The sequence below is a fragment of the Muntiacus reevesi genome, chromosome 4 (genome assembly GCF_963930625.1).
Source record: "Muntiacus reevesi chromosome 4, mMunRee1.1, whole genome shotgun sequence".
NCBI classification, from domain to species: Eukaryota; Metazoa; Chordata; class Mammalia; order Artiodactyla; family Cervidae; genus Muntiacus; species Muntiacus reevesi.
Genome location: NC_089252.1, coordinates 147,162,925 through 147,175,461, shown reverse-complemented (window position 1 = coordinate 147,175,461; position 12,537 = coordinate 147,162,925). Strand labels below are relative to the sequence as shown.

Sequence of the window (12,537 nt, the reverse complement as noted above, 5' to 3'; positions counted from 1 at the left end):
CTGATGCTGGAAAAGATGGAAGGTAGGAGGAGAAGAGGATGACAGAGGATGACATGGTTGGATGGCATCACAGACTCATGGCCAGGAGTTTGAGTAAGCTCCAGGAGTTGGTGATGGACAGGGAAGCCTGGCGTGCTGCAGATCATGGTGTTCCAAAGAGTTGAACATGACTGAGAGACTGAACTGAACTGATTCTATTCTTTCTGATGTGATGGTAAGTGGAATTGCTTCTTGAACTTCTCTTTCTGATCTTTCATTGCTAGAGTATAGAAATGCAACAGATTTCTGTGTATTAATTTTGTAACCTGCAACTGTACCAAATTAATTGATGAGGTCCAGTAGTTTTCTGGTAGCGTCTTAAGGATCTTCTGTGTATACTCTCATGTCATCTGCAAACAGTGATGGTTTAATTTCTTCTTTTCCAATTTGGATTCCCTTTACTTATGATTCATCACTGATTGCTGTTAGATTGCTGTTAGCTGTGATCTTAAATGTCATCCTGAACAGAACACCATTTGGCACATGGTAGGTGTTCAACATATGCCTATTGTCAAAATAGTGTTAGCTTTCAGATACATGGCCTTTAAAGAACAACTGACAAAATCTTAGACCAGAGAAATTTTCCTCATTTTTTTTATACATTTTGAACAGGACTCTGTTTCCTGTCACACTTACAAGACTGTTCATCCTGGGTATAGGATGATATTTCATGGTTTGGTCTTATTTTGCATTGTGCTTATGAATGTCATATTTCAGGCGTGTCACACATTACCATTTACTGCTTTTACAACAACTTCTCCACACATTCATGTAGTTTCCAAATAAAAATATGAAAAGATGGTGTGCTATTCATAACCATCCCCAGCTCCACGTTGAATGATGTGTATATTTACTTAAGTTTATTACAAAATTTACTGATAGGATGTATAGCATGCAATTTATAAAACTAAAATATATAATTTTCTTTATTGTAAATTTTTTATAGCCAGCTGATCCTCATGAAATGCTTTCATTGAATTTTCCCAAATCTTGAATCAAGAACCAAATGTGTGGTGACATTTGACAGACAAATACAGGCATACCTTGGAGATATTGTGGGCTCTGTTTCAGACCACCACAATAAAGCAAATATTGCAATAAAGTGAGTCATGAATATTTTGGTTCTTAAGTGTGCAGTAGCATTATACCTAAAAAACAATAATACATACCTTAATTAAAAAATATTTTGTTGCTAAAAAATGCTAACCACCATCTGAACCTTCAGTGAGTTGTAATCTTTTTACAATAGTAGCATGAAAGATCACTGACCACAGATCACTATAACAAATATAATAGTAATAACAAAGTTAAAAATATTGTGAGAGTTACCAAAATGTGACACAGAAACACAAAGTGAGCAAATGTGGTTGGAAAAAATTTATGCTGGTAGACTCAAACCTTCAGTTTTTAAAAAGCACAGTATCTGCAAAGTGAAAAAAAGTAAAGGGCAATAAAATGAGGGATGCCTGTATAGATTTGATTGCTGGTTGACATTTTCATATGCATTAATAAGGTGAAAGTGAAGCAAAGAGACATGTTGGAACTTCACTTATTTGTCAGTGACTTGAGCAACATCTTTGCTGAATTCAATAATAGTTTTTGAATACTGGGGAAATATTTCAATTTTTTGTGCTTTTGACGATTTAATGGCTGCAGATATGATACATTTTTAAACTTAATGTACATTATTAACATTTTCTTGATCACTTTCTTAAGTCTAAACAGTTGACAAAGCAAATAAATTGACTGTTTCTAGTATTTGCCAGTTTCTGTAGTGTAATTCTTTCACCATAGTTAATTTCAAACTACCAGTGTAACATCACTGATCATGAAATTGGGAAGAGATGAACATACCATCACATAGTATATCCTCCGTACAGATGTAATAGACAGGGATTCTGGTTTCCAGTATGACATATAAAGAGCTTAGAAGTTATCACTCTTGTTCTCACTACAAAAAAGTTGAACAAACTGAAAATCAATAACCCCTCTTAGATCCCTCAGAGAATCAAAGTGACAGGGCAAACCTCTACCACAAAAAAGAAGAATCAGAACAGGCAGAACACAGAATCATGGCTTACTAGGAGCAAACTCATGGAACCAGTAACTGATATAAATATTTAAGGGACAATTGACTAACTACTGGAGACTAAGCATGAATTTGATTGAAAAATTACCAGAAACAAAAACTCCTTAGAGCCCAGCCTAAGTAGATACCCACATTTTCATGAGTTTTACCTCTCAGAGCCCCACAAGTCTTACTATGAAGATAGGAGAAAAATCCTTTCATCCTTCCAATGGGGAGAGTGAAAAGTAGCCATTTTGAAATATACTAGAGCCTTCAGTTCTCCTTAAAAAAGACCTTCCCTCAAGGGAAACTATTCAACAGAGCCTGACCAAGTGGGAGAAGGAAAATAAGCCAACTCCAGTTTCCTGTAGCTGTCTTGTTTCATGTGAGAGGGAAAAAAGACAAAAAGCATCTATGAGGGTCAGAGTATGGGGACACAATCTCACTAAGAGAATGAGACCTATAGGACACTTCCCCCTCCCTCCCTTTACCAACACATCAGTTGAGTTCCTTTAACAGATGATTCGTCCGAAAGAACTATAAACTCAGACCCTATTAAGAAGGAGTTTCTAGGGAAACCCAAAGACATCAGAGGAAACAAGAATATCAGAGGAAATTTGACACCGACAGCTTTAGCAAACAGGAAACAGCCTAACTCCCAGCCAAACATAGAATCTCAGTTCCTTTTACCAAATATATCATGTCTCACTTTCTACAAAAAATTACAAGCCATGCTAAAATGCAAAAAATACAGTCTTGGTATTTCCCTGGCAGTCCTGTGGTTAGGTTCCATGCTTCCACTGCAGAGGGGCCCAGGCTCAATGCTTAATCAAAGAACTAGGATTCCACATGCCCTGGGGCATGGCCAAATATACAAATACATAATGGACAACTGGACAAATATATATTTGGCCATGCCCCAGATTTTTTGAGATATATATATATATATATATATATATATATATATATATATACACAAAGCAAGCATTAGAATCAGACTCATATATGGCAGAAACTGGAAATGTAACTGATTAATATCCTGAGGACTCTAATGGAAAAAATGGACACCATGAAAGAATCAGTGAGTGATATAAGCAGAGAGATGAAAACTCTTAAGAAAGAATCAAAAGGCTAGAAATCAAAAGCACTATAACAGAAATAAAAAATGCCTTGATGGGCTAATCACTACCCTGGACATGACCAAGGAAAGAATCAAGGAGTTTGAAGATATGTCAGTAGAAACTTCCCAAACTGAAAAGCAAAGAGGAAAAGGAATGAAAACAACAGAACAGAATATCTAGATACAGTAGATGCAAATAACTTCATGAACATAGATAATAGTAAAATGTAATAAAATAATTAGGAAAAGATGAATTTTTAGTATTCACTCCTGGCATGCTCCAATCCATGGAGTTGCAAAGAGTCAGACATGACTGGGCAACTGAACAACCACCACCCTTATTTTTAATAAGTATATTTTATTCAATTGTAAGTTTAGATAATCTGTAGATTATCTGTAACAGCAAGAACAATAATAATAATGGGTTAACAACCAGCTCACAAAATTCCTGAAAACTTAGCAAGTAGTTCTCAAAAGCCAATGTGAACTGGCTCAGCACATTACTCTTGAAATAACTTAAAGACTTATTGAAAGTACCATATTCAGATTTATTAATGCATTATATACATATATAAGGTTCTATTATATGCAGAACACATGCTGAGGAAGTTTGCTTATGTTATTTAATTCTGTTAACTATGAAATAGATATCATAGCCCTTTTTAAATTAATCAATTCAAAGTCAGACACCTAGAATATGGCAAAATTAAGATTTGAGCCCACATCAGTGGCTTCCTTGGTGGCTCAGACAGTAAAGAATCTGCCTGCAATACAAGAGACCCGGGTTTGATCCCTGGGTCAGGAAGATCTCCTGGAGAAGCGAATGGCAACCCACTCCAGTATTCTTGCCTGGAGAATTCCACGGACAGAGGAGCCTCGCAGGCTATACAGTCCATGGGATCACAAAGAGTTGGACACAACTGAGTGACTAACACTTTCACTTCACTTTATTCGGTACTCTTTCTACTCACTACTTTCTGAAGCTTACAGTATAAAGAAGACTAGGACAAGAAAAAGGGTAACAAGCACTTGGTTCATCAATTTTTCTGAAGTTATTTTGTCCACTGCCATTCCATCCCTACTGTGAACCCATAAATCCTGTGCCTCCTCAGACAATGGGAGTTTCATTGTCTTCAGGACATTCAGTTCAGTTCAGTTCAGTCTCTCAGTCGCTCAGTCGTGTCCAACTCTTTGGAACCCCATGATCTGCAGCACGCCAGGCTTCCCTGTCCATCACCAACTCCTGGAGCTTACTCAAACTCCTGGCCATGAGTCTGTGATGCCATCCAACCATGTCATCCTCTGTCATCCTCTTCTCCTCCTACCTTCCATCTTTTCCAGCATCAGGGTCTTTTCCAATGAAGTAAGTTCTTCACATCAGGTGACCATAGTATTGGAGTTTCAGCTTTAGCTGAAGTCCTTCCAATGAATATTCAGGACTGATTTCCTTTAGGATGGACTGGTTTGATCTCCTTGCAGTCCAAGGGACTCTCAAGAGTCTTCTCCAACACCACAGCTCAAAAGCATCAATTCTTCAGCCCTCAACTTTCTTTATAGTCCACCTCTCACATCCATACATGACTACTGGAAAAAGCATAGCTTTGACTAGACGGACCTTTGTTGGTAAAGTAATGCCTCTGCTTTTTAATATGCTGTCTAGGTTGGTCACAGCTTTTCTTCCAAGGAGCAAGCGTCTTTTAATTTCATGGTTTTGAAGCCCCCCAAAATAAAGTCTCTCACTGTTTCTGTTGTTTCCCCATCCATTTGCCATGAAGTGATGGGACCAGATGCCATGATCTTAGTTTTCTGAATGTTGAGTTTTAAGCCAACATTTTCACTCTCCTCTTTCACTTTCATCAAGAGACTCTTTAGTTCTTCTTCTGCCATAAGGGCGGTGTCATCTGCATATCTGAGGTTACTGATATTTCTCCCGGCAATCTTGATTCCAGCTTGTGCTCCATCCAGTCCAGTATTTTGTGTGAGGTACTCTGCATATAAGTTAAATAAGCAGGGTAACAATATACAGTCTTGACGTACTCCTTTCCTGACCTGGAACCAGTCTGTTGTTCCATGTCCAGTTCTAACTGTTGCTTCTTGACCTGCATATAGATTTCTCAGGAGGCAGGTCAGGTGGTCTGGTAGTCCCATCTCTTGAAGAATTTTCCAGTTTGTTGTGATCCACACAGTCAAAGGCTTTGGCATAGTCAATAAAGCAAAAGTACATGTTTTTCTGAAACTCTCTGGCTTTTATGTTGATCCAGCAGATGTTGGCAATTTGATCTCTGGTTCCTCTGCCTTTTCTAAATCCAGCTTGAACATCTGGAAGTTCATGATTCACATACTGTTGAAGCCTGACTTGGAGAATTTTGAGCACTACTTTGCTAGTGTGAGAGATGAGTGCAATTGTGCAGAAGTTTGAACATTCTTTGGCATTGCCTTTCTTTGGGATTGGGATGAAAACTGACCTTTTCCAGTCCTGTGGCCACTGCTGAATTTTCTAGATTTGGTGGCATATTGAGTGCAGCACTTTCACAGCATCATCTTTTAGAATTTGAAATAGCTCAACTGGAATTCCATCAGCTCCGCTAGCTTTGTTTGTAGTGATGCTTGCTAAGGCCCACTTGACTTCACATTCCAGGATGTCTGGCTGTAGGTGACTGATCACACCATCGTGGTTATCTGGGTCATGAAGATCTTTTTTGTACAGTTCTTCTGTGTATTCTTGCCACCTCTTCTTAATATCTTCTGCCTCTGTTAGGTCCATACCATTTCTGTCCTTTATTGTGCCCATCTTTGCATGAAATGTTCCCTTCGTATCTCTAATTTTCTTGAAGAGATCTCTAGTCTTTCCCATTCTGTTGTTTTCCTCTATTTCTTTGCATTGATCACTGAGGAAGACTTTTTTATCTCTCCTTGCTATTCTTTGGAACTCTGCATTCAAATGGGTATATCTTTCCTTTTCTCCTTTGCCTTTCATATCTTTTCTTTTCTCAGCTATTTGTAAGGCCTCCTCAGACAACCATTGTGCCTTTTTCCATTTCTTTTTCTTGATCACTGCCTCCTGTACACTGTCAGGAACCTCCGTCCATAGTTCTTCAGGCATTCTGTCTATCAGATCTAATCCCTTGAATCTATTTGTCACTGCCACTGTATAATCATAAGGGACTTGATTTAGGTCATACCTGAATGGTCTAGTAATTTTCCCTACTTTCTTCAATTTAAGTCTTAATTTGGCAATAAGGAGTTCATGGTCTGCACCACAGTCGCTCCAGGTCTTGTTTTTGCATGATCTGAGCCACAGTCAGCTCCCAGTCTTGTTTTTGCATGATCTGAGCCACAGTCAGCTCCCAGTCATGTTTTTGCTGACTGTATAGAGCTTCTCCATCTTTGGCTGCAAAGAATATAATCAATCTGATTTTAGTGTTGACATCTGGTGATGTCCATGTGTGGAGTCTTCTCTTGTGCTGTTGGAAGAGGGTGTTTGCTGTGACCAGTGCGTTCTCCTGGCAGAACTCTGTTAGCCTCTGACCTGCAGCAGGGGCAGGGGCTCTGGGTGCAGTAGACCTGGGTATGGCATAAGCCATCTTGGAGGAGATTGCCTTTAACCCCACCATAGAGCCACAAGAACTTACACAGGACTGGGGGAACAGACTCTTGGAGGGCACAAACAGAACTTTGTGCACACCAGGACCCAGGAGGAAGGAGCAGTGACCCAACAAGAGACTGACCCAGACTTGCCCGTGAGTGTCCAGGAGTCTGGCAGAGGGGTGGGTCAGTGATGGCCTGCTGCAGGTTGTGGCCACTGAGTGCAGCAGTGCCTGCATGGGACCTTTTGAAGGAGGTCACCATTATCTTCATTACCTCCACTACGGTTTGACCTCAAGTCAAACAACAAGGAGGGGACATAGCCCTGCCCATCAACTGAAAATTGGATTAAAGATTTACTGAGCATGGCCCTGCCCATCAGAACAAGACCCAGTTTCCCTCTCAGTCAGTCTCTCCCATCAGGAAGCTTCCATAAGCCTCTTAATCCTTCTCCATCAGAAGGCAGACAGAATGAAAACCAGTCACAGAGAACTAACCAATCTGATCACATGGACCAGAGCCTTGTCTAACTCAATGAAACTATGAGCCATGCAGTGTAGGGCCACCCAAGATGGATGGGTCATGGTGGAGAGTTCTGACAAAACGTGGTCCACTGTAGAAGGGAATGGCAAACCACTTCAGTATTCTTGCCTTGCAAACCAATAAACAGTATGAAAAGGCAAAAAGATAGGACACTGAAAGATGAACTCCCCAGGTTGGTAGGTGCCCAATATGCTACTGGAGATCAGTGGAGAAATAACTCCAGAAAGAAGAGACGGAGCCAAAGCAAAAACAACACCCAGTTGTGGATGTGACTGGTGATGGAAGTAAATTCCGATGCTGTAAAGAGCCGTATTCCAGGACATAGTCTGAGGCAAGATGGAGGGTGTGAGGGGCCTTCACACTTCACTTCATCCCTTCTACCCATCACAACATACAAAGCAACTACACCTGGATTTTTCTGAACAACTTTTATTTCCTTAAAGTCTTCCTTAACCCTATGGAACAAGAAGCTGCCACTGAATAGGGCCCAGTATAGGGGCTACTTTGTTTTCTACTCCCTCCCCCCAATATAAAAAAATATTAAAAAAAAAAATAAAGAGCCGTATTGCATAGGAACGTGCAATCTTAGATTGAATCAAGGCAAATTGGAAGTGGTCAAACAGGAGATGGCAAGAGTGAACGTCAACATTTTAGGAATCAGCGAACTAAAATGGACTGGAATGGGTGAATTTAACTCAGATGACCATTTATCTACTACGGTGGGCAAGAATCCCTTAGAAGAAATGCAGTAACCATCATAGTCAACAAAAGAGTCCGAAATGCAGTACTTGGATACAATCTCAAAAACAACAGAATGATCTGTTTGTTTCCAAGGCAAACCCGTCAATATCACAGTAATCCAAGTCTATGCCCCGGCCAGTAATGCTGAAGAAGCTGAAGTTGAACGGTTCTATGAAGACCTACAAGACCTTCTAGAAGTAACACCCCAAAAAAGATGTCCTTTTCAGGACATTACCATGGTTACCAAACAGATTCCATTGCTCCAGCCTGAACATTCTAGAAGAAGGCAGGGAGGACCTGAGATGGCCTTCTTCAACTTGCATCTGTTAGGATATCAAAATTCCTTTCGGAACAAGAAAAGGGACAGAACTGAAGAAACAGGTAAGGGAAACATAGAATAGAAGGTTAAAAGGGCCACTTCTTAGTCATTTCTTTTCCTACCTTGGGTTAGAGTTTTATCCCCCAAGATTAACCACTACACTAGTTAAAATTATGGAGTAGAGAAAGTATCCATTCCCTCTCCTGTCATTTAATAGCCTTATTAAGACACCCAGTTTGTTCAACTGAATAAATTCATTTGCTCATTTAGTCAACATTTATTAAGCACCAACTATGTGTCAGACTTTATGTTGGTGACTAGGGTTACAAAGATAGGATTATACCTCTCTCTGCCATAAAGTGGCCGACTATTCAATGAAGATAAGTATGCAAACAAAAAAATTTGCAATATGGTGTATGATTCAATTAAATATGGAATGCTGTGGAACCACTAAAGAGGAAGTACGTAATGCTATTAGATTGAAATGAGAATACAGGGATCCTTTAGAGACGAACTCCCACAGGAAATGCTTCTAGAATTCAATATTAAAGGATGATTGGAATTAACCAAGTAGACAAGAAGGGAATACAGCACAGACAAAGGAACAGAGAATTGAGGGTCTTATTAAATGAGCTCCAAGTCCTTGAGTACAGACAAGTGGTAGACAGGAGCTAAGAAGCAGGTATTGAAAACTAGACAGGGGCCAGATAATTGAGGATTATGTTATCCATGCTAACTTTTTAACTTTATAGGAACTATTGAAGGAATTTTAGTAGGCAGTGAGTAAATAATAATAATAATAATCAGACCAGTATTATATCTGCAATACCTAGCAGTACCTCATATCTAATAGAGGTCTAATAAATGTATTTGTAGGGTGAATGAATAAGTGATACTGAATGACTAATTCTAAAGGGTGGATTTACAGGAGATGTGACAAGATTAAGATAGTAAAGATGAATTGCTTGAAAACAGAAATAAAAAAGAAAGGGTATTCCAGGCAGAATAAAGAACGCATGTGAAGGAAATTGATTGTGGGCAGGAACTGATGCAAAAGTTGTATTGGGGTAAAGGGAGGGGATAACTGGGGAAGGATAAAGCACAAAGTTAAGGCTGAGAAGGACTGATCTTGTGTAGGACTCCATTGGGCACTCTGTTCTCTAATCCTATCAAAGAAACTCTGTTTCATGTTTTAGCATTCAGGTAAGATTTGTACAAAGGGTCCCACTAATAGACCCTAGGAATCCCTTAATGGTCCTACACCCTACTTGCCCCCACCCAGCTGGGTCCCAGCATTGTGCCCTGGTGAGGATATTTTTGTCTCCAAATTAGTTCATCACCCTCTCTCAGTTCATCACCCTTTCTCAGAGAAACACACTTGGCCTAACTCACTAATTTCCCATGTTCCATTTTGGTTTATATATTGCCCTCCTGTAATGATAGTTGAGAATTTAGCTTCTCCTCTCCCATCCTAGTTCTTCTAGTATAGTTATGTCACAGTTTTAGGTTTATGGTAAGAAAAATTCTAAGAATGACCGTCAATGAATCTTGGCCTTATATCATCCCCTCCCCTTTGAATGTGGGTGGAACCTCTGCATATGATGGAAAACACTCTGGTGATTGTTACTTTACATAGAAAAAAAGGAGATTATGTGAGTGGGCCTAATCTAATCACACAGGCCCTTTAAAATCTGAGTGGTTTTTTCCATTTAACAGAAAAAGAGGAATTTGGAAGCATGTGGGGCTCTGAAGATGGACGGGGGCTGCATGCCAAGGAATGTGGGTGGCAGTTAGGAGCTGAAAGTGTCCCAGCAGACAGTCAGCAAGGCATCAGTCCTATAACAACAAAAACCTGAATCCTGTCAATAACCTGAATGAACCTGAAAATGGATTCTTCCTAGAGACTCCAGATAAGACCCCAGCCCAGCCAAGACTTAGATTTCAGCCTTGTGAGACTAAGCAGAGACTGCCAGACTTCTGACTTACAGAAGTGTCAGACAGTGAGTGAATGATGTTGCTGCTTTAAGTATTTATTTAATTTTGGCTGTGTCCGGTCTCAGCTGCGGCAGGTGGGCTCTCTCATCTTAGTTGCAGCATGTGGCATCTTTAGTTGCGGCGCACGGGAATCCTCTTCTAGTTGCAGCATGTGGGATCCAGTTCCCTGACCAGAGATTGAACCCTGGCCAGCTGCGGGTTCCCAGTTGGGAGGGCGGAGTTTTAGCCACTTGGACCACCAGGGTATTGTTTTAAGCCACTAAACTTGTGGTCATTTGAAATGTAGCAGTAGAAACCCTAATACAAGCTTATATCGATAGTCTTGTAGTCTTAAAATATGTAAAAATTGTTTACTTCTAAGGCAATTAATTTGACTATAATAACTTTTTTGTTCAATTTTTTGTTTATTCCTAGAGTTAAGAACTGCCACCATTGTTTTCTTTTCCCCATTTGCTTGGTTCTCTGCTATTACTTAAACAACTCTATCCAATGCCCAGTGATATTTTTTCCAGTCATTCAAAACACAGGTAATCTACCAATTCCTTTTTTCCCAAACTTCTCTCTCTTACTCCTACCTTCTGCCTTCTATTCCTGGCACATAGCTCTTTCCTAAAACTTGCTTTTGCTTCTTTCCAAGATTTTATTCCCTATTTCCTGGATCCCAAGTTTTGTTTCTTGGTTTTACTCTCTCCTTTTCCTGGAATATATCCTTGACTAGCTTCCTAAGAATGTATCGGAGGTATATTTTTTAGTGAAGAATGTTAGACTACCATCACACTTGATTGTCAGCTTTTCCAGATATGGAATTCTAGGTTGAAATCATTTTCTGAAAACTTTGAAGGTATACTTTATTGTCCTCTAACTTCCGGCTGTATTCTTTTGTGTATGATGTATTTGTCTCCAGAAACTTTTTGTTTTCTTTTTTGTTCCCTAAGTGTTCGAAATTTCATAATGTTGGAATCTGCTGTAGGTCTTTTTTCATTCACTATGATAGACTTTCCATGAGCTTTTTCAACCTGGACGTTTGTACCCTTCATTTCTGACAAATTTTCCTATATTACTTCTTTACTAATTTATTCTCTATTTTCTCTCTTCTCTCTTTTTGGAACTTTCATTTATCAGCTATAAAACCTGAAGTGATTCTCTAACTTTATTCATATTTGTCTATATTTCCTTTGGATGTTATAAAATTTACTCTTTGGGAGCCTCCTCAATTTTATCTTCCAACCTTCTGGGTTAATTATCTTCTGCTGTGTAAGAAATTACCCTAAAACATATAGGCTTAAACCAACAAAAACATTTATTACCTTGTAGTCTCTGTAAATCAGGAATCCAAAAGGAGTTTAGGTAGGTGGTTCTAGCTCAGGGTTTCTCATGTGTTTTCAGACAGGGTGTCAACAGGGGCTCCAGTCACCTCATGGCTGGAGGCCTCAGTTCTTATCAACAACCGAGCATCTCTGGCTCTTGAGAGAACACCTCAGTTTCTCACACATGGGCCTTCCCATAAGCTGCTTGAGTGTTCTAACCTGGCAGCTAACTTTTCTCAGAGCTGGTGATCAGAGAAACAGAGGAAGGAGGAAGGAAGCTGAATGTCTTTTTATGACCTCGTCTCAGAAGTGACTATCACTTCCACCTTCTTCTTTTTGTTAGAAGAGAGTCACTAAATCCAGCCCACACACAAGGGAAAGGGTAATAAAGAAGCTGTGGACATGTGCAAATCACCATATCTTTGTATCAGAATATTTTGGTGACTCTATTCTTAATTTCCAAGGACTGTTTTTGGTCCTCTGGTTTTCCTTTTTCACATCCTTTTTCTTCTTCTTTTCTTCTTCTTATTTGAAATTCTCTTCTGTTCTCTGTATTAGCTCTGTTTCTCCTGCACCTTTCTTTCCTATGAATTTATTTTGGTCTCTGTTTTCCTCATTGATAACTATTGTCAAATAACTGGTTGTCCTTGGCTTTTTATGGTAAGAGTGAGGAACTAAACAGCTGACTAGAAGCCTGGAAGGCAGGGTTGGTTATCCATTTTGGGCTTCCCTAGGAGCTTTCCACTGGCTTTCTACATGTTCTCCAGGGAAGAACACCATACTTGCCTCTCTGGGGAGTTATCTGTTTGTTGCTAGCATA

At 39.6% G+C, this 12,537-nt stretch overlaps 1 protein-coding gene across 1 annotated transcript in view; it reads left to right on the top strand.

Moving 5' to 3' along the window:
- The window catches only part of SPMIP11 (sperm microtubule inner protein 11), a 48,583-nt gene that overhangs the window by 10,821 nt on the left and 25,225 nt on the right, over positions 1 to 12,537 (top strand). The window contains exon 2 of the mRNA XM_065935065.1: positions 508 to 525. Coding sequence (XP_065791137.1) covers positions 508 to 525 — 18 coding nt within the window. The remainder of the gene's footprint in view (positions 1 to 507; positions 526 to 12,537) is intronic.